The sequence below is a fragment of the Cetorhinus maximus genome, chromosome 4 (assembly GCF_964194155.1).
Source record: "Cetorhinus maximus chromosome 4, sCetMax3.hap1.1, whole genome shotgun sequence".
In the NCBI taxonomy this organism is placed as follows: Eukaryota; Metazoa; Chordata; class Chondrichthyes; order Lamniformes; family Cetorhinidae; genus Cetorhinus; species Cetorhinus maximus.
The window spans coordinates 73,616,718-73,644,396 of record NC_135882.1 but is presented as its reverse complement, the minus strand read 5'-3'; the positions used below and the strand labels follow the sequence as shown (position 1 = coordinate 73,644,396).

At 45.6% G+C, this 27,679-nt stretch overlaps 1 protein-coding gene and 1 long non-coding RNA gene across 4 annotated transcripts in view; one reads left to right on the top strand and one right to left on the bottom strand.

Annotated features, from left to right (window-relative positions):
* Positions 1-27,679, bottom strand: part of LOC144679694 (uncharacterized) — a 352,834-nt gene that overhangs the window by 156,883 nt on the left and 168,272 nt on the right. The window lies entirely within an intron of this gene.
* LOC144679688 (ATP-binding cassette sub-family C member 9-like) overlaps positions 1-27,679 on the top strand; it is a 311,571-nt gene that overhangs the window by 239,298 nt on the left and 44,594 nt on the right. For all 3 annotated transcript variants that reach the window (XM_078540318.1, XM_078540317.1, XM_078540319.1), the window contains 5 exons: positions 7,574-7,679; positions 23,827-24,116; positions 24,282-24,396; positions 24,556-24,658; positions 25,377-25,565. In XM_078540318.1, the coding sequence (XP_078396444.1) occupies positions 7,574-7,679; positions 23,827-24,116; positions 24,282-24,396; positions 24,556-24,658; positions 25,377-25,565 (803 nt within the window). The remainder of the gene's footprint in view (positions 1-7,573; positions 7,680-23,826; positions 24,117-24,281; positions 24,397-24,555; positions 24,659-25,376; positions 25,566-27,679) is intronic.

Below are 27,679 nucleotides of genomic sequence, written 5' to 3'. Positions count from 1 at the left end.
GGAACATCTGGGATAGGAAGACAGGAGAGATTAAATGACAAAAAAATTATGGTGTAGGGTCAAAGGGATTGGAAAAAAAAAACAAAAGATGTGTCTAGAGAAGGTGTGAATAGCGGAAGGATGAACAGTTGCTATCCAGAATCAAAAACAAGAAAAAATTAGGGTAAAAACAAAATCTGGGAAAGAAAAAGTTAACAAATTGGGGGTAGAGGTTACAGTCCGAAATTGTTGAACTCAACATTGAGTCTAGAAGGCTGAGAAATGTCTAATCAAAAGGTGAGATGCTATTCCTCGGGCTTACATTGAGCTTTATTGGACCATTGCAGGAGGCCAAGGTCTCACAGACTCAGAGAATTGTTAGGGTGGACAAGAAGGCTATTCAGAGGGGTCAGTGTGAGAGCAAGGTGGAGAATTAAAATGACAGGCAACTGGTAAATAAGGTCACACTTGCGGACTGAACAAAGGTATTTGGCAAAGTGGTTAATCAAACTGCGTTTGGTCTCCCCAGAGTAGAGCAGACTGCATTGTGAGCAGCAAATATAGTCTACTAAATTGAAAGAAGTAAATTGCTGTTTCACCCAGAGGGAGTGTTTGGGGCCTTGGACAATGATGAGAGAATACGTGAAAGAGCAGGTGTTGCATCTCCTGTGCTTGCATGGAAAGGTGCCATAAGAAGGGGAGGGGTTGTTGTGGGTGATTGAGGAGTGGATCAGGGTGTCTCAGAGGGAACAGTCCCTTTGGAATGCTGAAAGGGGCAGGGAGGGGAAGATGTGTTTGGTGGTGGCATCACGCTGGAGGTGGCGGAAATGGAGGGATGATAGGCTGATGGATACAGTTGAGGGTGCTGTTAACCACGTTTGGTGGGATGTGGGGATTTCCCAGTTGAGAATTTTGATATATCTTTTTTCCTCAACTGAGGATTCCTCCCACTGTGGTTGACTGGGCCCATGGCCATGTCAATAACATTTCACACACTTCTGTTCTCACTTCTTCTGCTCTGCTCCCTCCCAGAAGTATGTTGGGTTCCCCTTGTCTTTGCCTTCCACCCCCCCAGCCTTCACATTAAATGGATCATCCTCCACCATTTCCACCACCCCCAGCATGATGCCACCACTAAACACAGCTTCACCTCCCAAGGGACCATTGCCTTCATTCACACCTCCTTTAGACACAATTGTTTTTTCTTTACTTCTTCCATTACCACTCCATTTGGCCTTGCACTACAAACTTTTTTGTCATTTAATCATCTTTGTCTTCCAACCTATTATAGACCTTCACTTTTGATCTTTTTCCCACCCTTCCCTTTCACTTTTTTAAAACCTAAGATCTATTACATTTCTAACTATTCAGGTCATCGACCTGAAACGTTAACTGTGTTACTGTCTCCACAGACCCTTCCCCAATCACCCCAAACAGTCCTTCCCCTTCCCACTGAACCTTTCCATGCAAGTTAGGAGATGCAAAACCTTTCACCTCTTCATCATCCAAGGCCTGAAACACTCCTAGGTGAAACAGCAATTTATATTACTTCTTTCAATTTAGTATACTGTATTTGCAGCTCACAGTGCAGTCTATTTTACGCTGGGGATACCAAAAGCAGATTGGGTGGTCATTTAGTGAAATACCTTCATTTAGTCCGCTATGAGGAGTAGAGGAGACCACACCAGGAACAGCACCAGACATACCTAAAAATGAGGTGTGAACTCAGTGAAGCTGCAACACAGGACTACTGGCATGCTAAACAGTGGAAACGGGATGCGATAGACAGAACTAAGCGATCCCATGATGCCAATCCTCAACCAATTTGATTGACTCTATATAATATCAAGAAATGACTGAATGCACTGGACACAGTAAAGGCTATAGGCCCTGACAACACCAGGCAGTAACACCAAAAAGCTGTGCGCCGGAACTAATTGCAGTCCTATCCAACCTGTTCCAGTACAGCTACAACACTGACATCTACCTGACAATGTGTAAAACTGCCCAGGTATGTCCTGTCCATAAAAAACAGGACAAATGCAATTCGGCCAATGACCAACCTATCAGCCTGTTCTCGATCATCAGCAAAGTGATGAAAGGTTTCATTGCCAGTGCTATAAAGCAGTGCTTACCAGGCAATAACCTGCTCATGGATGCTCAGTTTGGGTTCAGCCAGGGACACTTGGATCCAGACCCCATTACAGCCTTGGTCCAAAAATGGACAAAAGAACTGAATTCAAGAGATGATGTGAGAGTGTTTGGCCTTGAATGTGATGAAATACTTTTCACTTGTCTGGATGAATGCAGCTCTAACAACAGTCAAAGAAACTCAACACCATCAAGGGCAAAGCAGCCTACTTGATCAGCATCCCATTCACCACCTTAAATATTCACTCCCTCCATCACCGGCATACAGTGGCATCAATGTATACCATATACAAGATGCACTGCAGCAATATGCCAAACCGCCTTCTCGACATCGCTGGGTCAAAATGCTGGAACTCCCTAATGGCATTGTGGGTGTACCTATGCCGGATGGACTGCAGCTCACCACTGCCTGGCAATTAGGTATGGGTAACTCGGGATGAACAACAAATGCTGGCCTTGCCAATGGTACTCATATCCCATGAAATAATTTTTTAAAAGCGTGATCCAGAACTTCCTGGTCACCTGTTGTTTTAATTCTCCACCTTGTCTCACACTGACCTCTTTATCCTCGGACTCTGCAATGTACCAGTGAAGCTCAACATAAGATTAAGGGACAGCACCTCCTCTTTGATTTAGGCACTTTTATAGCCTTCCTGACTCAACATAGATGTCAAAAATTTCAAGCCTAACTTCAACCCCCATTTTGTTAACTTTCTCCTTAAAAATTTCAGCTTTACACTCATTTTTCTCCTGTTTTCACTTTCAAATAGCAGCTATTCATCCTTCTGCCATTCACACCACCTCTACTGACTTTGGCCTGGCACCACCAACGCTTTTGTCACTTAATCTGTCTCATCTTCCAACCTCTCACAGACCAACCCTTCTGTTCTTTTTCCCACCCTTCCCCCTTTCGCTTGCTTACAATCTATTACATTTCTAATTTTTCCTAGTTCTTATGAAAGGTCATTAACCTGAGACATTAACTCTATTTTACTCTCTCCATAAATGTTGCCTGACATGCTGAGTATTTCCAACATTTTTGTTTTTTATTTCAGATCTCCAACATCTGCAGTATTTTGCTTTTACATTACAAATATGCTTCTATGTTCTGGGCTGTCCCACCAGAGGAGGCTAAAAATAAGTGAGATATCTCATGTATTAAAGTGATTGTGTGGCGTTATAAATGTACACGTTGGAGAGAGAAATAGAAGATGTACTTTGTACTTAATGGGCTGAATTTTCCCTTTGGCATGCAGGAGCAGGCCCTGCACCTCGGAGCATAAAATGACGCGCGGTGACCTCGGGCGAGTGTCCCGACATCACTACACGCCATTGTGATATTTCACCTGGCAGGCACGTGATGATATCCGACGCATGCCCGCCATTAATTAACGGGCCAGTTAAGGCCCTTGAGGTGCCAATCGATGCCGATTTTTCAGCGCCTGTGTGATCATCGGCTCGGTGCACGGGCACATTGGGCAGGCGGGTAGGACACATTTATATTAACCTCATCCATGGGCGGGATAAGAGGGCTCACTGGGGTCGAGAGTGTGCTCTCTCAAGCATTTATTTCTGAAAGTTGTTCAAACTTACCTGTGTGATCTGCAGTACTTCAGAATGCATACCAATTGCTTTTTCTGGACTCTTAACCTTCAGATCAGCTTTCTGCAGTGAGTAATCTTTTCTGGGCCTGCAGGTTTCAGGAAGCCTGGGAATGGGAGCTGAACTGTCCACTGGAGGCAGCTCCCCTGAGGAGGAAGGGAGGGCTAGAAGTGGGAGGAGGCCAGGAGTGCACATTCAGCCTCCAGGGGAACCACCTTTGGGAGAACAGGCACAGGCACAAGGGGCGCAGGGCCAAGAGGTAGTCCAAGGCAGATGGAGCCACAGAAGATGCCACTATCCTGCTGCCAGGGTATACAGGCAGCGAAGCAGCTACCTCAATATGTCTGAGGTGCAGTGCCGAAGGAGGCTGCATCTCAAGGGAGACAGTCAACTATGCCTGTCAGATGATTGGGCCTGAGATCTCTGCTAACTGTGTGGGTGGACACCCCATGCCAGTGGCTCTGAAGGTCATAGCTACCCGCAACTTCTATGCCTCTGATTCCTACCAGGGGTCGGTGGGTGATCTTTGCGATGTCTCCCAATCAGCTGTCCACACTTGTGTCAAGCAGGTTACAGACGCTCTGTTCAGGCGTGCATTGACTTTCATCCACTACCGTTGGGATCAGGCAAGCCAGACACAGCGAGCTAGAGGCTTTGCAGCCATTGCTGGCTTCCCCCGCGTCCAGGGTGCAATAAACTGTACACATGAGGCCATAAAAGCGCCAGCAGGTGTGCCCAGTGCCTTCATCAACAGGAAGGGCTTCCACTCCATGAACGTGCAGATAGTGTGTGATCACAAGATGCTGATTTTAGAAGCCTGTGCAAGGTACCCAGGCAGCTCCCACGACGCCTACATCCTCAGACACTCCCAGGTGCCGGAGCTCTTCAGTGCTCCAGCCTGACTTGATGAATGGCTTCTGGGTGACAAGGGCTATCCCCTCAGAAGGTGGCTCATGGCCCCTCTCCGCCATCCCAGAAGAGAAGCTGAGCAGCGGTACAATAGGAGCCACACCTCCACAAGGGCTGTGGCGGAGGGAACCATCGGTCTTCTCAAGATGCACTTCCGATGCCTGGACCGCTCAGCGGGTGCACTCCAGTACCCCCCAGATCGTGTCCCAGTGATAGTGGTTGCATGCTGCACACTCCACAATCTTGCGCTGGGAAGGGAGGGGGACAGTGGATGCAGCTGCACATGATGAGTCCAGTAGTGAGTCCGAGGATGAGCATACACAGGGAAATGCTGAGGGGATAGACGCTGACCCAGGCATACTACAGAGAGACAGGGACACCCGGGAGGCTTTAATCCAACAAACCTTCAGCTGGCACACCACAGATGGACAAGCCTGGGCTGTAGGCTCGATACTCGACACCTAAGTGCAAAATCTGCCAGGTTAGGAACAGTCGCTAAGGGCCTTGTTAATAAAGCTGAATATCCAACCAAGCACTCACTACAGTTTTGGAAACCATACACATGCAGAAGAAAAGAGGCACCTTCAGCCATGGTGACATATCTGAATTTATTCTGTGAAGCAAACCAATTTATTCCAAAAAAAAGACAATAGTGTTACCAAACAAAACAAATCATAGGGACCTCATCTCGGGCCAACACAAAAGTACCAGTGAAAAACCAGTGGTGTGCCTAAGCTACTTTATGTTTTTGTTTCCGGGTGCTACATCTTGGTGCTGCCCCATCGCTCGGAGTGGCATCTGAGACAGCCTGCTGACTCTGCTGTCCTGTTGGCCTCGATGAACTTGGTGGTCGTCCTCTGGCCCGTGGAGTCAGTGCTGGACCCACCTGGGAGGAAGCTGCCAGTTCCACAGCTGGCATCTCCCCAGTCGCCGCAGTCTCACTGGATGCTACAGTGACTGGGAGAGGGGCGGAGGAGCTGCCGCTCTCATCTGGAGCGCCCTGAGAGGAGCCCGCAGAGATGACAGGCAGTTGCTGCGCCGACATGAGGTCGCTTTGGACCTCCCTGCTCACCGTGGATGGATGGGCACCAAGCTGAGAAAGTTGATGCTCAAAGCCATCTCCCACACTGGCACTAACCAGCTGAGGTCAATGCCGATGTGAGGGCTTGCTTGTCAGAGCGCATCCCCTGGAAGCCTTGATGGGTCTCCTGGAGTAGCCTTTCCACGAGAGTCGCCATTCTCTCCATGGAGGATGCGTGGTGCTCGAACATGTGGCTCATTGCTTCAGCGATCGTCCACGTGGACTCCTCCACCACGGAGACGAAGCCAAGCATAGCCTCATGTGTCTCCCCCAGATGCTCCCGCACACCCGGCTGCATTTCCTGCACCTGCTGCGTCACTGACGACCTCAGAGGCACACATCATCAGGCACCGACTGAGCATGTGCCTGGTGCCCTGCAGTCCTCCGACTGCTGGCGCCATGGGCACTCTGTCTCTGCCGACACCTCTAGCGACTGCAGTGCCCTCACCACTGTGCCCCGGGACACTAGCCGATGTTTGAATTCCCACTGAGGTGCTAGTATCTGCGCTGGTGCCTGCCTTACAGAAATGGTGTGACGCTGGTAAGACTTCAGGCCCCTCAGGTATGAGAGGGGGCCCCTGCTGCTCCTCCTCCCGGCCCTGCTCCGCTGATGCTGAAAGGAAGAACAAGGACAGTGAATCAGTTAAAGTGGAGACAATGTCAATGTGCATCCCTGTCCCCCAGATCATTATGTGCTCATCCTTCCATAACGAATGGTCAAGCCATGTTGCAAAATTAAATCAATTAACATTCAGCAGTACTATGGCTGTTGGGAGAACAATGCTGACCTCACTGTTGGGCATAAATACCTGGCCGTGGCACCCCAGCCTCACCGACACCAGGCGCATGGCACCTCTCAGATACTGGGCCTCCTGCTCGAAGCGGCTAAGAATGCTACACTGGATCCAGGTGCGCCGCACCAAGTTGCGGGAGTTCACCACCTCTGCCACCTCCTCCCAGGTACATTTCGTCATGTGGGTGGGCCTCTTCCACCCATCCTGGGGAACCAACACCTCCCACCTCCTCGAGGAGGGCAGCAAGGCAGTCATCCGAGAAACGAGAGGCACACTGACCTCCCCACCCTACCCACAGGTCTGGCCTGTCCCGCTGCCCTACCCTAGCCTCGCTTGCTCCACTGGCCTTTCCTCCGGACTGGCCTGCTCACCAGAAGCCCTCTGGTGAGCTCTTCCACTTGACATTGTGAGCAGCCTGGCAAAGGCTGCCAGCGCTTCTGATAAACAGGCTGCCAGGCCGCCATTGGACCCGGCGGTCAGTGCATTCCCACCGCCACCCGCCCATTCCTGCTATCCTCGGAAGACGGGCATGACGCTGGGCGGGCCTTAATTGGCCCTCCCGTGTAAAATGGCGCGGTCCCGATCGTGGGCGGCGATCGGGTCCACGCCCACACCCGCTCAGCCTCCCCACCCCCCATCCCCGCCAAACAGAAAATTCAGCCCAATATACCAAAAAGAGTAGTTGAGACAAATAGCATAGATGCATTTACGGAGAAGCTAGGTAACCACATGAAGAAGAAAGGAACAGAAGGAATATATTGTTTGGGTTAGATAAAGAAGGGTGAGAGGAGGCTCCTGTGGAGTGTAAACATCAGCAGGAACATGTTGGACCTAATGGCCTGTTTTTTGTGCTGTAAAGCTTTGTAACTTTGTCATATATTTCTTCTCCCAAGCTTCCCTTCTCATTTTCATTTTTTTTTAAATGAGTGTAATCTAAATTATGGTCAACAAAAATTTTAGTTCAACAAAAATATTAGTCTAATTAAAACAAATTAATTGCAGCAAGTACATATTTAAATATGCAATATTCTATATACTGCTATCCATTTGTTTTTAGATAATTGTTATGCAGGATGGGAAGATTGAAATCCAGGGTACCTACCAGGACATTTCTCAACAAAATCCAAATCTGATAAAAGCTTGGAAAAGCCTGACGGCAAAAGGTTTGTCTCCTAGGGTAAAATATTATTGTTCTTCTGATCTTTCAAAGTTAAAAATATGGTCAAGAGGATACTACCAGAAGCCTAACATATGTAGTACTGAACTAATATGGAAGTTTGAGCTGCACACGATTATCTTTACAGTGTAATATATCTCCCCATTTCTAACAAATCCATATTTACTCTGGAATTACTTTTTTAATCTTTGTTGATTCTACTTATTTGATCAATAATAAATTAAAGAAAATAATATGGATATATCAGACTACATATTTCCACAAAATTGCTATCAACAAAACATTTCTGAGCAAATGAGTGCTTAAACAGTGCAATTTTTGAGAACCTTATAAAATGGACCCTCTGTTCTAATAATACACCTATATTAAAAGTCTTGCACCTGATGTGCATCACCAGTACACATTTTTCTTAATTCTGTGTCATAATTTTTGAGTAGCACTTTGTGTTTCAACATTTATAATGAGAAATCCCTGTGTTGAAGTAATGAGTTTGTCACCTAATCTCTCCTTTGCTTTTTCCAGAACATTTTGAAACAAACTGGAGACCGAGTTCTTAAAATATGGTCCAGTCTCCCATTTAAGATATTAACGTGTTGTTTTCTGTTATGATACTTAGACAGCATTTCCATGGCAGTTAGAAAGCAAAACAAAAATTATTCACTGAGAATTTAATTTCATTTTCTAAATGAAACACATGTTTGAATTATTTTCTTCCTTCTGATTAGCTGCTGTCTACATCACTTATAGTAAGCTGTTCTTTTAACTATATTGGGTAAACTTAATATTTTCATATTAAGAAGACTTTCCCACTGAGAGCCATTTTGGGCTTAAAGGATAGTTTTTATGTATAAGAATTAGAGAAACTGTAAATAATGAACCTTTGAGTATGCGGGGATGGTGACATAGTGGTAATGTCACTGGGCTAGTAATCTAGAAGCCCAGGCTAATGGTCTCGTGGGTTTAAATCCCAAATCCCCTATATAAAGCTAGCCTCAGTAATGGTGACCATGAAATTATCATTGATTGTTGTAAAGACCCATCTGGTTCGCCCATGTCCTTTAGGGAGGAAATCTGCAATCCTTACCTGGTATGGCACTACATGTGACTCCAGATTCACAGTAATGAGGTGAATCTTAACTGCCCTTTGAAATAGCCTAGCAAAGCCACTCAGTTAAAGGGCAATCAGGGATGGACAACAAATGCTGACCTTGCCAGTGATGCCATCCCATGAAAGAATAAAGAAAAAAAATTGTATAAGGTTATTTTTTGTTAATGAAAATTTGTGAATATTAAAGACTACGTAAATAAACAAATTTCCTAATGGTTCTCTAGATGCTTTAACGCAGGAACATAAAGATACAAACCAACTGCCAAGGCAGAAAGTAGCAGCAAAAGTGGTGTGGATAGATTGGCATTAGGAGGCTGAAAGGCAGGAATGTTTCATGCATGGGGCGGAAAGGTGCTAAGATCAATTTGAGTCTCATTCTCCTGGATCCTCCTCCACATACAAGGCTGATGCTGCTGCTCCTCCAATGCTGCAGATCCCACCAACTCCTCCATACTACAGACCCTGTTTTACCCCCTGCCCCTCCCTACAGTGCTCCTGAGACCCTCCCACATTCCTCAGGCGGAATCGTCCCACATTTCCACTAAGCATGGTAGCAGGCAGGTAAAGCGATGTTTTACCCGCCGGCCACAATGGCGGGTTTTCAAGTCATATCGTTCCAAACCCGCCACATTACTTATGCATTCCCAGGAAACACGCTGTTTCCATGGCGGATGGGCTCTCATTTGCTGCCGCGCCATCACCTCGCTGCTTCATCATGCCGGGTGCCACGTTTAAAGTCCAGCCGCATGCACACATCTCATTGCTTCCTGTCCACGAAAGGCAAAAAGACTGCAGTCCACAGGTTTGGCGACGTGTCACTGGAACGCCTTTTCAATGCCATGGAGGCCCACCGCGATGTTTTCTACCCCCACTCTAGCCACACGATGGGCAGCGGCATGACCAACCAGGCTTGGGAGGCAGTGGTAGCTTTGCTCTGCGCCAATGCCTTTCAGAAGAGGACAGCACCCAGTGCCGCAAGAGGATGAATGATCTCCACCGTTCCGCCACTCCTCTCACACTCTCAGCTCACACACTCACAAACCCATCAGACATTCACAGGGATCTCACTCACTGTCAGTTCAAGGGACATCCCCATTCACTCTCTCACACACACCTTCATTGTCCTGATCCCGTCCGTGGGACCACTCCCACCCACACATGCCAGGCGTACTTATAATCTGGCCTGACAGGCGTCTTGCTTAAATCTCTCCATCTCTATTCGTGCAAGACAAGCTGCCACACAAAAAGAGGGAGAGGTCGCAGATGGGTGGAGGAGTGCCTGAAATCAAGATCCTCACTGACTTTGAAAACAGAGCTATCCAGCTGGCCGGCAAGGATCTGGATGCTGACGGTGAAGTTGGCAGTGCTTTACCAAGTGAGGATCCAGCAGTACAACATCCATCAGACAAGCATACTGTGATTGATGTGTCCTGTCTTACAGGCCATTGCCATGCACTAATTATCTCCCCTTGCTTCAGCAAGCACTTCTGGGAAATAGCCAACGGAGGGCCTCCAGTCAAGTCCCGAACAAATCTCTGAAGAGGAATCTGAAGGTAGCCTCCTTGAAGACCCATCAGAACACTCACACATACCCACCACCAGTGCAGAGACAAACACCTTGGTAGGACCTAGCTTTAGAATAGCCTTGGGATTACAATCTGTGAGCACATCGCACTGTCTGATCCACAGCAGGCGGCGGTGGGGATTTCCCAGGTGTCCGGCACTCAGAGGATTGCTGGAGGCCAGGAGTTCGCTGAGCCCGAGTCAGATGACAAGCCTCTGGACGCGGTCATGAGCTGCAAAGGCAAGCTCACGAAAAATCAAGAAGGGATGTCCGCTGCACTCCTCAGATTGCAAGGCACGATGGAGGAGTCCATCCGCCTTCAGTCTGAGGAGGTAGCGCCAGCATGCCAACGCACCAAGATCACTACTGGTAGGATGGCAGCCACCATGGAGACCTTGGTCCAGGATGTCGCTCCTGCACTGCTGCGCAGGCTCAACTCCATCGCTGATGCCATAGTTGGCCTCCAACAGTGTGTACACAATTCTAGCAGCAATGAGGGCCTCCTGAGTGCGCCTGCCTTGTCTGGCCTGTGCAAGGGCCTCATCCCAGTCATCACCGCCTTCGAGGACCTCCTCACCCTCATCCCCATTGGCGCCCTCCTCATCCAAGGAGACCTCCAGCTTCCCCATCTCCTTCTCAGCCAGCTCCTTTCCCCATTGCAGAGCCAGGTTGTAAAGGGTGCAGCAGGCAACGACGATGTGTGACACCCTCTGTGGACTATATTGCAGTGCTCCACCAGACCAGTCCAGGCACCGGAACCTCATTTTCAGCATTCCGATGGTCTGCTCCATCAAGTTACGAGTTACAGCATGAGCCTCGTTGCACCTTCATTCTGCTGCACTCTGAGGCCGCCGCATAGGTGTCACCAGCCACGTCTGCTGCAGGTAGCCCTTGTCCCTGAGGAGCCACCCCTGCAGCTTCTGTGGACCCTGGAAGACGTCAGGGACCTGTGACCAACTGAGGATGTAGGAGCCATGCACGGTCCCTGGAAACTGTGCGCAGACATGCAGGATGCATTTGTGGTGGGTCGCACACCAGCTGCACATTCAGCGAATGGAAGCTCTTGCAGTTGACATAGTTGATTGCGTGTTGACATAGTTGATTGCGTGTTGTGACGGAGATTTGAGCTCATGTGAGTGCAGTTGATGGCACCCTGCACTGGTGGGAAACCCAAGATTTGGACAAATCCAATCGCTCTTACATCCTGGCTGCCCTGGTCCTGGGTGAAATGCACAGAGTTGTGTGCCCTCGCAAAGATGGCATCCATGATCTCATGGATGCATTTGTGGGTGGAGGCTTGTGATATCCCACAGAGGTCACCTGTGGAGCCCTGAAAGGATCCACTCATGTAAAAGTTGCCGCCACTGTCACTTTCATGGCCACTGGCAGTGGATGCCCTCCATTTCCCCGCGCCAAATCCTGCAGCAAGTGCTAGATGTGACCAATCAGTTCCCTAGACATGTGCAGTCTTCGGTGTCACTGGTTCTCGGTCATCTTCAGGAATGAAAGGCGGCATCTATAGACCCTCGGTGTCGCTAAGCACCAACCAGCGACGGCTCAGTGTGGGTCTTCCGCAGTGTGTACGGGAGCCCCAGCCACCCCTTCTTCCTGAGGGTGCTGCTCCTCCCCCTGCGCAGCCAGGCGCCTCAGTCGCTCTCTCACCGTCATCTTCACTCTCTGTACACCACGAGGCATACAGCAGTTTTCCAGGCTCCATGATCATGATGTTCTCCTGCAGGATGAAAGAGAGAGATAAGTGGGTTAGCATGGGTATGCTAAGAACGTGTCCTGGTTAAGTGTGAAAGTCTCTTAACGCATCGCGAAGAGCACTGGCCACCACTTGGATGGCCAGAGATTAGTGTGCTGCATGGCTGCTCAATACCCCACCCACCCCTGCCTCTTTCCACTTGACTGATTGGCAGCAGGTTTGCCCATTGCACTGCATGCCGTGCTCTCAGCTCAGGCGCAGGTATCCCCCTAACCCACACTGCAAGGCAGCACTGTTAGCTTGATCCATGGGGGAGACTGGTCCAAACTGGGATGCTGACATTGCAAGGGGCTGTGAACGCCTCTGCTAGTGACTGCTCCGTGGCCAGTTTTAGCAAGGAGATTGCACAACGTGCGCAGTCGTCCAACTGTTCTGCAGTCCACTAAAACACTCATTACTTTGCAGTCTGTGCTCGAGGGGTGAAAAGCTCTGGAGGATTTGGTGGCAATTTGATGCCTCTGCGTTGCTTGAATGGGCAGATAAGCTAGAAGCTCGAGTCCAATCATATCAATGACTGCGCCTGAACTGTGTCAGTTGCAGAGGAATGGTCACTTTATATCAGGTGTCCCTAATGTGTGGCTGCTTCCCTCACCCACCCTACCCCCCACCCTCGAATGCTTGTGTGCTACATTCAACCGCAGGGCAGCCCGTTCCCCCCGCCAAGTCACCTCAACCGCAGCGCTGCCCTTGCCCCCCCACCAATGCGTCCCAAGCTTGAAGTCCAATAGGTGACCCTGGTGAGTGCTGTGCAGCGTTGCTGGGCACTCACTTCCGAGTTCCCCTCAAAGTGCAGCCTGCCAAGTCCAATGCCTTTTATATGTTGTTGTAAAACACATCGGTGTGCTTTCCTGCCAACCTTTGATTAAACTTTCTGCTTTGGGGCAAAGTTCATTCTGCTGTCCTCTTTCCCCCATCCACAATAATCCCGCAAGACATTATTAGTGAAAATGAAAGCACAGAGAGTTGGAGACAATCTTATGGTTAGGATGTAAGAGCCAAGAGTAGGAATAAAATAAATGTTCTCTGATTGGCAGGATGTGACGAGCATTTTTCCCAGGGATCAGTACTGGGGCTTCACCTTTTCAGCATACATATTCATGACCTGGATGAAAGATAGAGAGTTGTATATCTTGATGTACAGATTATAGTAAATCAGATGGCATAGCGAGTTGTGGAGATGGAAGCAACAAGTTCGAAGAAACATTGACAGACTAAGTGAGTGGGCAAAATTATGGCAGATAGTATTTACTGTGGGGGAAATGTGAGATCATCCACTTTGGATCAGAGAAAGATAAATAGAAATATTCTCTTTATGGTGAGAGACTAGAGTTAGAAATTCATCTGCCCTTATTTCTGTACACATTGGCCATGATTCATTACATGCTTATGCATGTTCAGATCGAGGCAGGTAGGGCACAAAATTGGTCTACGCACCTCATCTGAATGATTTCTTCATAGGAATCTGTACCTCCACCCCTGGTCTTCTCTTCACAATGTTGCTGGTGTGATTTGCATTGAGCAGGTGGCATTTTCACACTGAGGACACCTTCAGTTACGTGATGTGGCACTGTTACCATATTAAATGATATAGATTCAGAACAGATCTAGCAATTCAAAAAATGGAAATTCATGAAACGTTATGGCCATCAGCAACAGCAGAAGTATATATTAACTGAAACGTCATGATTTGGCATATCCGTCACTTTACAATTACCATCAAGCCAGGTATCAACAATGCTTCAATGAGGAGTGTAGAAGAGCATACTCGGAGCAGCAGCAAGCATATCTAAAAATGAGGTGCGAGCCTGCTGAAGCTACAGCACAAGACCATGGGTGGAATTTTCTGTGCTCGCTGGCACCGGGTATGCCGGCGGTGTGAACAGACAACATGGCGAGAAGACCAAAAATCGGTTTCACAACATTGTGAAACCAATTTGCAATCGTACGCTCAGCCAGTCGATGGCAGGCTGTGTTTCCCGCCATCGGACGTCAGGAAGCTCATTGTAATACATCTGCATATCATTATAAGGCTAGCCCACCGGACTCATCCCTCAGCGCTGGATCTTCTGCCCATCACGCCAACATGTTTCACAACTGTACATAAGTGATATGCACCTAGCAAGCTGCACTTGCTTTGGACTTCGAAGTTTGTTTGCCTACCTTGCTTCGGGTAGCACTCGCAGTCATCAGCGCCAGATTTCACAGACAGCACCACAGCACTTTTAGGGGGGCTCACAGGTAGGTCTCTACTTACCAGACCAGCTTTGCATGCCTGCAGGGCTAGGGCGTGCTTGGCGAAGGGGGAGACATAGCCTCAGGCAAGGGAAGAGGCTGCAGGGTGAGGGCTGTACTGAGGAAGGGAGATATCCCAGGGATTGTGTGGGGATACAAGTTGATCTGTGCAAGTGTCCTCAAGCTGGTGAGGGCTGAGGAGGCAGTCTCCAGAGGAGATGAGTCCTGATGGAGATGTGAGGGTGTGTGTGAGAGAGTGAGTGGTAATGTCTCTTGAGCTGGCAGTGAGTGAGATGCCAATGAATGTGTGAAAGGCTTGAGTGTGTGAGTTTAAAGTGATGAGATGGTTGCCTTATCCTGGCAGCACAGATGAGATCGTTCATCCTCTATCTGCATTAGATGGTCTGTACAACAATTGGCACTGATCACCGCCATTGGCTACCAAGCCAGAGTGGCAATGTTGCTGCCCCTCCTGCGGCCAGAGCCGGGGTAGAGGACATCATGGCAGGCACCCACAGCGTTCAAAAGGCACTTAAGGGATGCGTCACTAAACCTGGGGGCTGCAGTCTTCTTGCCTTTCGGGGCCATGTCTTAATTGCAGCAGTCCTGGGCTGGAAGCACTGAGGGGTGTGCGTGCGGCTGGACTTTAAATATAGCGCCCGGCATGATGAAGTGGTGAGGTAATGGCATGGCAGGCGATTTGGAGCCCGTCCGCCATCAAAACAGCGTGTTTCCTGGGAATGCATAATTAATGTGGCGGGTTTGAGATGATACAGCGTGAGAAGCTGCTATTGCGGCCAGCGGGTAAGATGTTATTTTACCATTTTTGCACTTTGTGCAAATCTGGGATGATTCCGCCCTACATGTATACTAAACAGCGAAAGCAGCATGTTATAGATAGATCTAAACAATCCCACAACCAGCAGATCAGGTCAGCTCTGCAACCTGACCATATTTATCATGAATGGTGATGAATAATTAGATAGCTGATGGAAGGAGGAGGCGCCAGAAACATCTCGATCTTCAATGATGGCGGAACTCAGCATGTGAGTGGAAAAGACAAGGCTGTTGAGCTCACTGCCATCTACAGCCAGAAATATCACAGTATGATATTTCACCCCCTCTTGACGTGACCACTGTCATAGAATCCAATCATCAGTCGGTTTGATTCACCTCATGTAATTTAAAGAAATAGCTCAGCGGACTAGTTATAGTAAAGGCAATGGGCCCTGAACTGACAACGTGCTGGCTGTAATCCTGAAGAATTGTGTACGCTGGTTGAAATCATACCTTTCACAAAGGAAGATGGTTGTGGTTGTTAGAGGTGAATCCTCTTAGTCCCAGGACATCGCTGCACAAGTTCCTCAATGTGCTTAGGCCCACCCATCTTCAGCTGCTTCATCAATGATCTTCCCTCCATTGTAAGATCAGAAGTGGGGATGTTCGCTGATGGTTGCACAATGTTCTGTGCAGAATAATTCACCTCCTGACTTCCCAAAGCCTGCCCACCATCTACAAGCCACAAGTCAGGAGTGCAATGGGATATTCTGCACTTGCCTGGATGATGCAGCTCGAACAACACTCAAGAAGCTTGACACCATCCAGGAACCCCCCCCCACTCCCTCCCCAGCCAGAAGACCCCATGCAAGGGCTGCACAGGAATTACCCGGGAAGTTTAAACTTCCGTTGGGCAATTACCCTATACCTGGAACCCTCCAAAACTCTGATTCAAATTGGAGACTTTGGATTGTTCCAACTTTCTTAGCAGAATAGTTACCCAGGAGAAGTTAGAAGGATTAAAACCATTTGTAACTCTTGGGAAACTGTGGTACTGACCACCATCCCCGCTATTGAAGGACACAAAAACACTGCAACTTCCAGCAACCTTACTTTAGAAATCCAGATGATACAGTGCACCTCAGTGGGCTCCAGAGAAGCCAATGCTCCTGCTATTCTGATTCTTAAAGCACCTGGGATCATTAGTTCAAGAATTTTGCCCATTTTCCCACAAATTTTTAACATGCAAAGAGTTATAGCTAATAATGACAGACGTAAGTTCAGCATTTGACTAAAAAATTCTTGATAAGTAAATCTATTGGGCAAGGTTGATGAAAATATCAGCAATAAAACCACAGTTTTTCACAATCCATCATTCATTGGCAAGAATGAAAGAGGGTGACAAATAAATTCCGCTTGCCCAGCTCGACTTCCCTATACGCTCCTCCCCCTTGCCCCACCCTCCCCCAACACTACAGGGTTCCCCTAGCTCTTCTCCACCCTGTTCCTCTGTTTCCCCAGCAACTCTATCCACCCATTCTTGTCTTCCCCTGGCTTAGTTACTCACCCTTCCCCCAGTTCCCCGCTCTCCTCTTAACCCCACCCAGTTCCTCAGTCCTGCCAATGTCGTAAACAGCACTTGATGGGAGGGGAAAAGCACAGCAAAACCTCAGGCGGTGAGGATAGAGAGTATTTGGGGTGAGAGTAGGGCGGCTTGGGATTGAGGGGCACAAGGTGAGGTGCCTTGGAAGCCGGAGGGGGTGTGGTGAGGCGCCATGGAGGCAGGGAAGAGGAGCCAGGCTATGGAACTAAACTAGTCTGATCGCAATCTTGGTGTCATATTTGACCCCGAGGTAAGCTTTTGGCCACATATCCGTGTCATTAATAACACCGCCTTTTTCCACCTCCTCAATATCACCTAACTTTGCACTTGTCTCAACTTACGTGCTTCTGAAACTCTCATTCATGCCTTTATTACATACAATTGGCAATTCCAATGCACTGCTGGCTGGTCTCCCACATTCTACACTTCATAAATTTGAGGTCTACAAATCTCTGCTGCCCATGTCTTAACTCATACAAAGTCTGGTTCATTTATCATCCCTGTCTTGCTGAATTACATTGGCTCCCAGTCAAGCAAAATTGTGATTTTAAAATTCTCATCCTTGTTTCAAATCCCTCTATGACCTCATCCCTTCCTATCTCTATAATATCCTCCAGCCCCACAACTCTTGAGCATCCTCAAATATAATTACTCCACCATTGGTGGCTGTGTCTTCAGCTAGGCCCTGAACTCTGGAATTCCCTCACCTCCCCACTTCTCTATCTCACTTTTCCCCTTAAGACACTCCTTAAAACGTTTTTTTTGACCATCCGATCTAAAGTCTCCTTATGTGACTGAGTGTCATATTTTGTTGTATAATGCTCCTACGAAGCAACTTGGGATGTTTTATTACATAAAAGGTGCAAGACAGATATAAGTTATTGTTGTGTCATTAGCAGATTTTAAAATTTGTATCCTCAAGTCCAAGACGTTAACATCTATCAATAATGACAGTGATCCTTATACTTAACCCTGGGGGACTGTACATTTCCTCCCTGTCTGAGAAACAGCCATTTACCACTACTTTTGGTTTTCTACCCCTTAGCTAATTTTGCATCTGTGATGCCACTGCTCCTTTTATCCATTGTCTTCAATTCTGCTGACAAGCTTAATATGCTACTTCACCAACCACTTTTTGAAGTTCCACATTCACATCAACTTCACTACCCGCATCCACCCTGTCTGCTACCTTGTCAAAAAACTAAATCAAGTTAGTAAAATACGGTTTGTCCTTAACAAATCCATGCTGCCTCTTCTTTATTAGTCCATGTTTGCCCGAGTGGCTATTAATTTTATCTCAGATTATTGTTTATAAAAGTTTCCCCATCACAATGTTAAACTGACTAACCTGTAATTGCTAGATATATCTTCACAGAATCACAGAAGGAGTGCAGAAGGAAGACATTCGGCTCATCAAGTCTGTACTAGCTCGCTGAAAGAGCTGTCTATCTAATCCCACTCCCTGCCTTATCCCCGTAACCTTGCACATTCATTCTTTTCAGAGAGCAGTCCAATTCCCTTTAGAATACCTCAATCGAACCTGCATCCACCACCCTTTCAGGAAGTTTGTTCCAGACTCTAACCACATTCCTCACATAATTTCTACTCCTTCTTGCCCAATACCTCCTGGAGTCACGTCTATGGCTGCAGAAATGCCTGTCTGCTCCTGTGACTATGGAATCCCCTACAACTATAGCACTTCCACTCTTCCTCCTCCCTTCCTGTGCAGCTGAGTCACCCATGGTATCACGAACTTGGCTCTTGCTACAGCCCTCTGAGGAACAATCTCGCTCACCGGTATACAAAATGGAAAAGCGGTTAAGGAGCGAGATAGCCTTGGGGATTCCTGCACTACTTGCCTGTTTCTCTTAGATACTCTGGTGGTCACCCATACCCTTTCTGCCTGTGTACTTCTTAGCTGCGGTGTGACCACCTCAACCTTTATATAAAATGTTTGGGTCACTCACCAATTGCCCTCTTCTCTCCCTCTCACGACTCTTTATGAAGTCTCGCTGCTCTCTCCCCCTCGCGTTCTTTCTTACTCCCCTGTTTTGAATAACATTTTCAATCCCCTCATCCTCTGGTATTATCCCTGTATCTAAGGAAGATTGAAAGATTGTGGCTAACACCTTCACGATTTTTACCTTTACTTCCCCCAACAACCTAGGATTCAACCCATCCAGACCAGGTGGCTTATCCACATTAAGTACCTCCTCCATATCTATTTTTATTTCATCCACTATCCTGACAACCTGATTGTTTACTATATCTTTGACAAAGTCCTGTTGCTTGCTAAACACCAATGCAAAGTACTCATTTCGTACTTCAACCATACCTTCTGCCTCCTCTAACAGATCTCTATTTCAGTCCCTAGTAAGTCTAACTGCCCCTCTGACAACCCTTTCACTATTAATATGCCTATAGAAGATCATAACCCCCCCCCCACTCCAAGACATTCTCTCTTTCTTGTACTTCGGTATTTTCATAATCAAGACTGTTACCCCTCCTTTTTTTCCTTCCCTATCTTTCCTGAATAACTTGTAGCGAGGAATATTAAGCATCCAATATTCCCTTTTGTTTGAGCCAGGTCTCAGTTATCACCACTACATCTGTTACGATCCTTGTATGGACTGAAAATTTTTAAAAGAACTTTGAACTTCCAGTTAATAGCTGAAAGAATGACATTTCAATACTTTTACTATAACAACAGGCTAAAAGCATTATTGACCAATAGGCAACTTATACCTTAAACCACAGATTACTCCCTTCTTATTTTTAGCCCAATCAAAAGAAACACACTTCATGGGTATACTTTACACTGTCCTTTACGGAGAAATTCAATTTTACCGGAATCAATTAAGTGATTCTTAGCTTCCGAGGCTTTATTCCTGTTCTTTTCTTTTTCCAGCCTGGTAACTTGCAATCTTAGAACTGTCTTTCACAGTGAGGTTTTCTTTTCCTGGAGAATCTCTCTCTAGCCCAAACTGGGCAACTCTTCCAACCTCATTTTAACTCCCTGCAAATTTGATCTTGTCAATCTGAACGCAAGCTTCTACCCACATTCCTGTGCAGCGAACCATAGAGACCTTTTTGGCCTCTAGGTGCTCCCTCTCTCCTGGATCCAGGCATATTCAAAACACTGCCTGTGATATTCTAGGAAAACCTGTAACCTGATCTTTACATTGGCCTTCTCTGCATCCTTTCTATGGCAATGTGAATCATATGCACCTTGTATCCAGGTAGAAATGCTAATTAGCTATCCTTGAGAGCCCAACTCTCTCTTATCTTGGGGCCAAAACATAAGAATATAACATAAGAACAGGAGTAGGCAATTCAGCCCCTCGAGCCTGCCCCACCATTCAATACGATCATGGCTGATCTCATTTCGGCCTCAACTCCAATTTTCCACCCTCTCCCCATAACCTTTCAACGTATTACTAATTAAAAATCTATCTATCTCCTCCTTAAATTTATTCAACGTCCCAACATCCACTGCACTTTGAGATAGTTAATTCCACAGATTCACGACCCTTTGAGAAAAGTAATTCCTCCTCATCTCTGATTTAAATCTACCACCCCTTAGCCTAAAACTACGGCCTCACGTTCTAGAATGCCCCACAAGGGGAAAACATCCGCTCCACGTCTACTTTGTCTATCCCCTTTAGCATCTTAAATACCTCAATTAGATCTCCTCTCATTCTTCTAAACTCTAGCGAGTATAGGCCTAAACTGCTCAATCTCTCCTCATAAGACAAGCCCCACATCTCTGGAATCAATCTAGTGAACCTCCTCTGAAATGCCTCCAATGCCCACCTACATCCTTCCTCAAGTAAGGGGACCAAAACTGTGCACAGTACTCCAGGTGCGGTCTCACCAATGCCTTGTACAGTTGAAACAACACTTCCCTATTTTTATACTCCATTCCTTTAGCAATAAATGCTAAAATTCCATTTGCCTTCCATATTACCTGCAGTACCTGCATACTAGCTTTCAGCGATTCATGCACGAGGACACCCAGATCCCTCTGCACTGAAGCATTCTGAAGTTTCTCCCCGTTTAAATAATAAGTCATCTTTTTATTCTTCTGACCAAAATGGATAACCTCACACTTATCCACGTTAATCTCCATCTGCCAAATTTTGGCCCATTCACCTAACCTGTCCATATCCATTTGTAAATTTCTTATTTCTTCATTGCAACTTACTTTCCCACCTATTTTGGTGTCATCGGCAAATTTAGCCACAGTACCTTATATCCCTGAATCCAAGTCATTAATATAGATTGTAAATAGTTGGAGCCCAAGGACCGAACCCTGTGGCACCCCACTAGTTACAGCTTGCCATCCAGAAAAAGACCCATTTATCCCGACTCTCTGCTTTCTGTTGGTTAGCCAATCCTCTATCCAAGCTAATATATTACCCCTAACTCAGTGTGATGTTATCTTGTGTATTAATCTTTTGGCACCTTATCAAAGACCTCCTGGAAGTCCAGATATATTACACTTACAGGATCCCCATTGCTTGTCACACCTCCAAAGAACTCTAGCAAATTAGTCAAACACGATTTACTCTTCATAAAACCATGCTGACTCTGATAAACCATGCTGACTCTGAAAAGGGACAGTTTAAAGCATAACTGTTTACAACATGGCATTCTCAACACAAAAATAAAAATACCTGGAAAAACTCAGCAGGTCTGGCAGCATCTGCGGAGAGGAACACAGTTAATGTTTCGAGTCCATAAGACTCTTCAACTAAGTAAATATAGAAAAGAGGTGAAATATAAGCTGGTTTAAGGGGAAGGCGGCAGAGCTGGATAGAGGGCCAGTGATAGGTGGAGTTAGCCAAAAGATGTCATAGACAAAAGGACAAAGAGGTGTTGAAGGTGGTGATATTATCTAAGGAATGTGCTAATTAAGGGTAGAAAGCAGGGCAGGCAAGGTACAGATAGCCCTAGTGGGGGTGGGGTGGGGTGAAGGGAAGGGATCGAAATAGGCTAAAAGGTAGAGATAAAACAATGGATGGAAATACATTTAAAAATAATGGAAATAGGTGGGACATTCTCAACACTTTTCGGGGACTCTGGAGTCTCCACTGTTAACACACCGGTTGCTGCCATTGTCTCCAAGTGTAAATACCTCACACCTTCTTTGCAGTAAAACAATCTAAGCCTTTGTTTGATCCCAACAATCAAACCACCCAGGCTTACTGTCAGGCAGACTTCAGAACAGATCACTCCCTTTATTTCACCCTAAGTTTAAAGATGCAGTCCCAAAACGTAATCCTCCTAATGGTATCACATCATATTCCCTCCTATAGCTCACCAACCTTATTAACCACACTGTGCATTTACATACATGCATTCCACCCATTTTCATTTTCTATGATCCCTACCTAATTCTATATTATTTCTAATTCTGTCTTTCCCAGTTTTCTGTGAGCCTTGTTTCTACTTTTTAATGCTACATCTTGGTGCCCAACCCTCTGCCAAATTAGTTTAACTCCACCACACAGCATTAATTAGCCTGACTTGGTGGATAATGGTCCCAACTCTATTCAGGTGTGACCTGTCCATCCTGCCACAGAACTAGACTCTATTTCCCAGAAATCTGAAGCCTTCCCTCCCACACCATAGCACAGTGGTATTATCACTGGACTGGTAATCCAGAGACCCAGGGTAATCCCCTGGGTTCAAATTCCACTATAGCAGATGGTGGAATTTGAAACCAATAACAATCTAGAATTAAAAGTCTAATGGTGTTGAATTTGATTGTTGTAAAAACGTATCTGGTTCACTTTAGGGAAGGAAATCTGGCCTACATATGACTCCAGACCCACAGATTCTTAAATGTCTGCTGAAGAAGGGCAATTAGGGGTGGGTAATAAATGCTGACCTAGCCATCCCATGAACGAATATGAAAAAAGACACTTACCTGCTATATTCTCCAATTTCTACTCTCGCAAGGGCATGGCTTTGGGAGTAATCAGATTATTACCTTTTCAGATCCTGCTTTTAAACTTCCTCCCGACTTCCTTAAACTCCTCCCTACATTGTTGGTTCTGACATGGATTGCAATTTCTGGCCCTACTCCCTGGAAAATATTCTCCAGCCTCTCCATTATAATCCTTACCCTGGCACAAGGGAGGCAACGTATCTTACAGGTCTCAAGTCAACTGTGACAAAACTGCCTGTCTGTCCCCTGACTATTGGATCCCAATTACTACAGTATCCTTACACTTTGCTGTACTGTCCACTGAGCTTTGCCTCATGTTGTTGGCAGTCTAGGGACTGCATTCCTTCGAGGTGTTGACACCCTTGCCAATATTCAGTGCTGATTATTGATTTGAGAGTCACACCCCTGGAGGATTCTTGCGCTATTTGCCTCTTCCTACCCTTCTTGGTGGCAATGCAATAGCTATTCTGAACTCTCTCTGGCTGTGGGATGATCACCTCCTGGAACCTATGATCCAGGAATTTTAGTACAGTATCCCATATTTTATAGGCCACTAGATGAGACCATTGAACTTTCTTCTCCATTGTAGCTATGCCCTGAACACTGAACACCTGGCATTGACCTCATCTTTGATGTCTTCCCTTTGGCAGCAAAGTTGTGGACTTGGAGATGGGGGAAATAAAAATCTTGCAATTTTTACAGTCTGTCACCACTTCACAGTGCAAATTTTATGCCCAAGTGGCAAGTGAAACAAAGTGTGCAAAGTGATGAAAAGCTACTGAAAGTCAAGGAGGGTGAGAGTTGAGCCAGGGTTTTGTGCAGGATGTGGCAGAGTTTTGGTTGAGTTGGAGTTTATGTAGGGTGGCTAGGGCATTGGGAAAGTCAAATCTGGAGGTGCCAATATTTCTGTCAAGAGGAAGCAATGTGTGGAGACCAGGTATTTTCCCTTGGGAAACCATAGCCATCAACTCTCACACCATTAGATGACCAGTTACATACCATAATTGCTATAGTCTATATCGCAATACAAAGTCTGTACCTATAAAGCTAATATCTGCAAATTGTGTGTATGTATTTACTTTGTTTTTTTTTCAGAAGTTAAAAATGTGTGCAATTGCATTTTAATAGGTGACCATAAAGAAGAAAAGGAAACTGAAGGTGAAGTGGTAGATGAAGTTTCAAAAATTCAGAAAAAACCTGATGATAATTTGAGTGGAAAACTGATTCAAGAAGAGGAAAGAGAAGAAGGATCCATATCCCTAAAAATCTATTGGCTTTATGCCCGTGCCATTGGCCATTCCTTTTTGTTTTTTTTAATTTTCGCTGTAATAATGAAACAAAGCTTTCTGGTAGCTGTTGATTTCTGGCTAGCTGAGTGGTCATCTGCGGAGAACCATTCGGAGACGACTGCAACTCAGGTCTATTATGAAAAGCATTTTGTCTTTTTTCCAAAAGTTCTTTTGTTACCCTTGATCTATTACTAAATTTAGACCAGAATTAACACTTACACGTGTTGCTAAATAAACAGTCATATCCTTTCACTAAATCACCTTTATTCTTTTGTGTTTCTTGCATATCCTTAGTACGAAAATGATGTGGAAAGTAGCTTTTTGAATTGTTACCTCTATGGATACATCGGGCTGGCTTGTGCTGGAGTCTTATTTGCATTGTTCAGTTCCTTTGCACATGTCATTTCAGGTTTGTGCATTCTTGCATTGACAGTTGAACTTAGCACAATTAATTTAACTAAACAAACGTGTATATATTCCTTTTCTGTTCTTTAGAATTGTTCTAACTTAATGTAATATATGTGCATTCAAGGTTCACAATGGTTTTCTTATTCCCTCCTATGTGAAGGTATCCGTGCTTCAAAATATCTCTTCACAAATATGCTGCAAAACGTTACAACCCTTCCATTAAGATTCTTTGAAACCACACCTGTTGGAAGAATTCTAAACAGGTATGAATCTTGAAAAGTTACATTAATTATATAGGTCACTTCCAAACAATCATCTTTTCCTAAATTATTATTGTATAGCGTGACAGACAGTGCAGCATTAGGAAGCTGTAATTATAGAGGCAAGTGAGACTGATGTATGAATAGCTAACCAGAAATGTAGGCTATGTCAGAATTTAAGATACGTAGCCGTAAGTAACCCAGCATAATTGCTATTACCAAGGAGGAACATGATGTGATTGTTTGCTTAAAATTCAACACTGCCTTTTCATTCCAAAACGTACTTTCAGTGGGTTTTGAACTTGTTAATATATTTTTTATATATTAAAGGTATACTCTGTGATCTTAATAGGCTGTGTCAAAGCTTAGAGCTCTTCTTAGTATACTTCTTGTACTCAGAACAAATGTTTGATCACAATCTGTGGAAAAAGAATTCCCTAATTTCCAGTGCAATTGGTGAAGTAACCCCTGTTGCAGAAACAACTTGGTACAGTAGCCATGGCTGAATGATCAAAATCGTGAATGCTCAAGAGGCCAGAATTGATGGAGGTCTGGGGCAGGGTGGTGGGTGTGGGTGAAAAAAAAAGTAGAGGAAACAGATCATCTGCAATTGGAACAACATTCTGGATTACTGCAAAATGCAAATCAAGTACACTGAGAGACTTTGATGGCTTAAGTAAACATCAGTGTAATCATTAATTGAATCCTTTTTTATTTCCAGATTTTCATCCGATTTCAAGACCATAGACGATCAAATTCCCTCAAACCTGGAGCGCCTTATGTGGCACATTATGATGTGTTTAAGTGCCATTGTGATCAATATTATCGTGACTCCATTTTTTCTTCTTCCAGCTATTCCCTTACTTGTTCTCTACTATTTTCTTCAAATGTATTTCAGAGCATCCTCCAGGTAATCTTCTTGCAAGTATTCTACACATTGCGTGATTTGCAATATCTATGTTTAATCCTTTTTGTTTTTTTAATTTAATTAGTTTATTTTTCCTTTGCTTTATAGAATCGGCAGCAGTCATTTCTGCAAGTTCTGAAAAGCATCATGTCAATAGCCTCATATCTTTCATTTAATGTATCCTGCTTCACCTAGGTCAGAATTTTCATGTTGGCGTGCGGGGGCAGGCCCCGCACACTGACGTGTACAAGGACGTGCAGTGACATCGGACGAGTGTCCTGACGTCACCGCACGCCGTCACGATATTTAGTGGGCGGGCGCGCAATGTCCGCAGATGTGCGCCCGCCATTAATTAATCACCCAGTTAAGGCCCTTGAGGCAGCAATTGACTGCAATTTTTTAGGGCCTGTGCGATCTTCAGGACGTCGCATGGGCACAAAGGGCAGGCAGGTAGGAGACATTTGTACAAACCTCATCCACGGGTGGGATAAGAAGGGCGAGTGGAGTCGCGAATGTTATCTTTCAGGTATTTAAGTGTGAAAGTTACTGATACTTGCCTGTGTGAGCAGGAATACTTCAAAACTCATACCAGCTGCTTGGACAGGAGTAAAACCCTTCAAGTCAGAGCTCTACAGTCTGTATTCTCAAGATGCGCTTCCGAAGCCTGGACTGCTCAGGGGGCGCCCTCCAATGCCCCCCAGATTGTGCTGATAGTGGTTACATGCTGCGCTCTCCATAATCTGGCACTGGAAAAGGGCAACACATGGACGAGGAAGACATAGACGCGGTTGCTCCAGATGCACACGATGAGTCCAACAGTGAGTCCGAGGATGAGCATGCACAGCCAGCAAAGCCCACATCCCCTGAATGAATAAAAAAAATGATATATCCACGTGAGGAAGAAGGATTCAAGGAACGGGATAAACCAACCACAGTTAACCAGGGAAGTTAAGGATAATATCAAATTAAAAGAAAAGACATACAATGTGGCAAAGATTAGTGGCGAGCCAGAGGATTGGGAAAGTTTTAAAAACCAACAAAAGATGACCAAAAAAAGATAGGGGGAGAAAATAAACTTTGAGGGTAAGCTAGCAAGTAATATAAAAATGGACAGCAAGAGTTTCTTTAAATATATAAAAACGAAGAGAGAGACCAAAGTGAACATTGGCCCCTTACAGAATGCGGGTGAGTAAATAATAATGGGGAACCAGGAAATGGCAGAGGAGTTGAATAAATATTTTGCCTCAGTCTTCACATTAGAAGACACTAATAGCATTTCAATACTAAATAATCAAGGGGCAAAAGAGGGGGAGTATATAAATACAATAACTATCACTAGAGAAAAATTACTTGACAAACTAATGAGGCTAAAGGCCAATAAGTCCCCTGGAGTTGATGGGTTGCATTCTAGGATATAAAAGGAATTAGCTATAGAGATAGTGGATGCACCGGTAGTAATCTTCCAAGAATCCTTAGATTCTGGAAGAGTCCCAGACGGTTGGAAAACTGCCAATGTAACACCCTTATTCAAAAATGGAAGGAGACAAAAAACAGTTAACTATAGGCCAGTTAGCTTAACATCTGTCATTGGATTCTATTATAAAGGATGTAATAGCAGAGCATTTAGAATTACATAATCTAATCAAACAAAGTCAACATGGCTTCGTGAAGGGGAAATCATGCCCAACAAATTTATTAGAATTCTTTTAGGAGGCAACAAGCAGGGTAGATAAAGAGAACCAGTACATGTAATACATTTGGATTTCCAAAAGGCATTCAATAAAGTACCGCACGTGAGGTTATTAATAAGATGAGTGCCCATGGTTTTGGGAGTAGCATATTAGCATGGATGGAGGATTGGCTAACTAATAGAAGACAGAGAGTTGGGATAAGGGGGCATTTTCAGGATGGCAACCTGTAACTAGTGGAGTGCCACAGGGATCAGTGCTGGAGCCTCAGTTATTTACAATATATATGAATGACTTAGATGAGGGAAGTGAATGTACTATTGCCAAGTTTGCGAATGACACAAAAATAGGTGAGAAGGCAAGTGGTGAGAATGACACAGGGAGTCTACAGAAGGATATGGACAGGTTAAGTGAGCGGGCAAAAAAGTG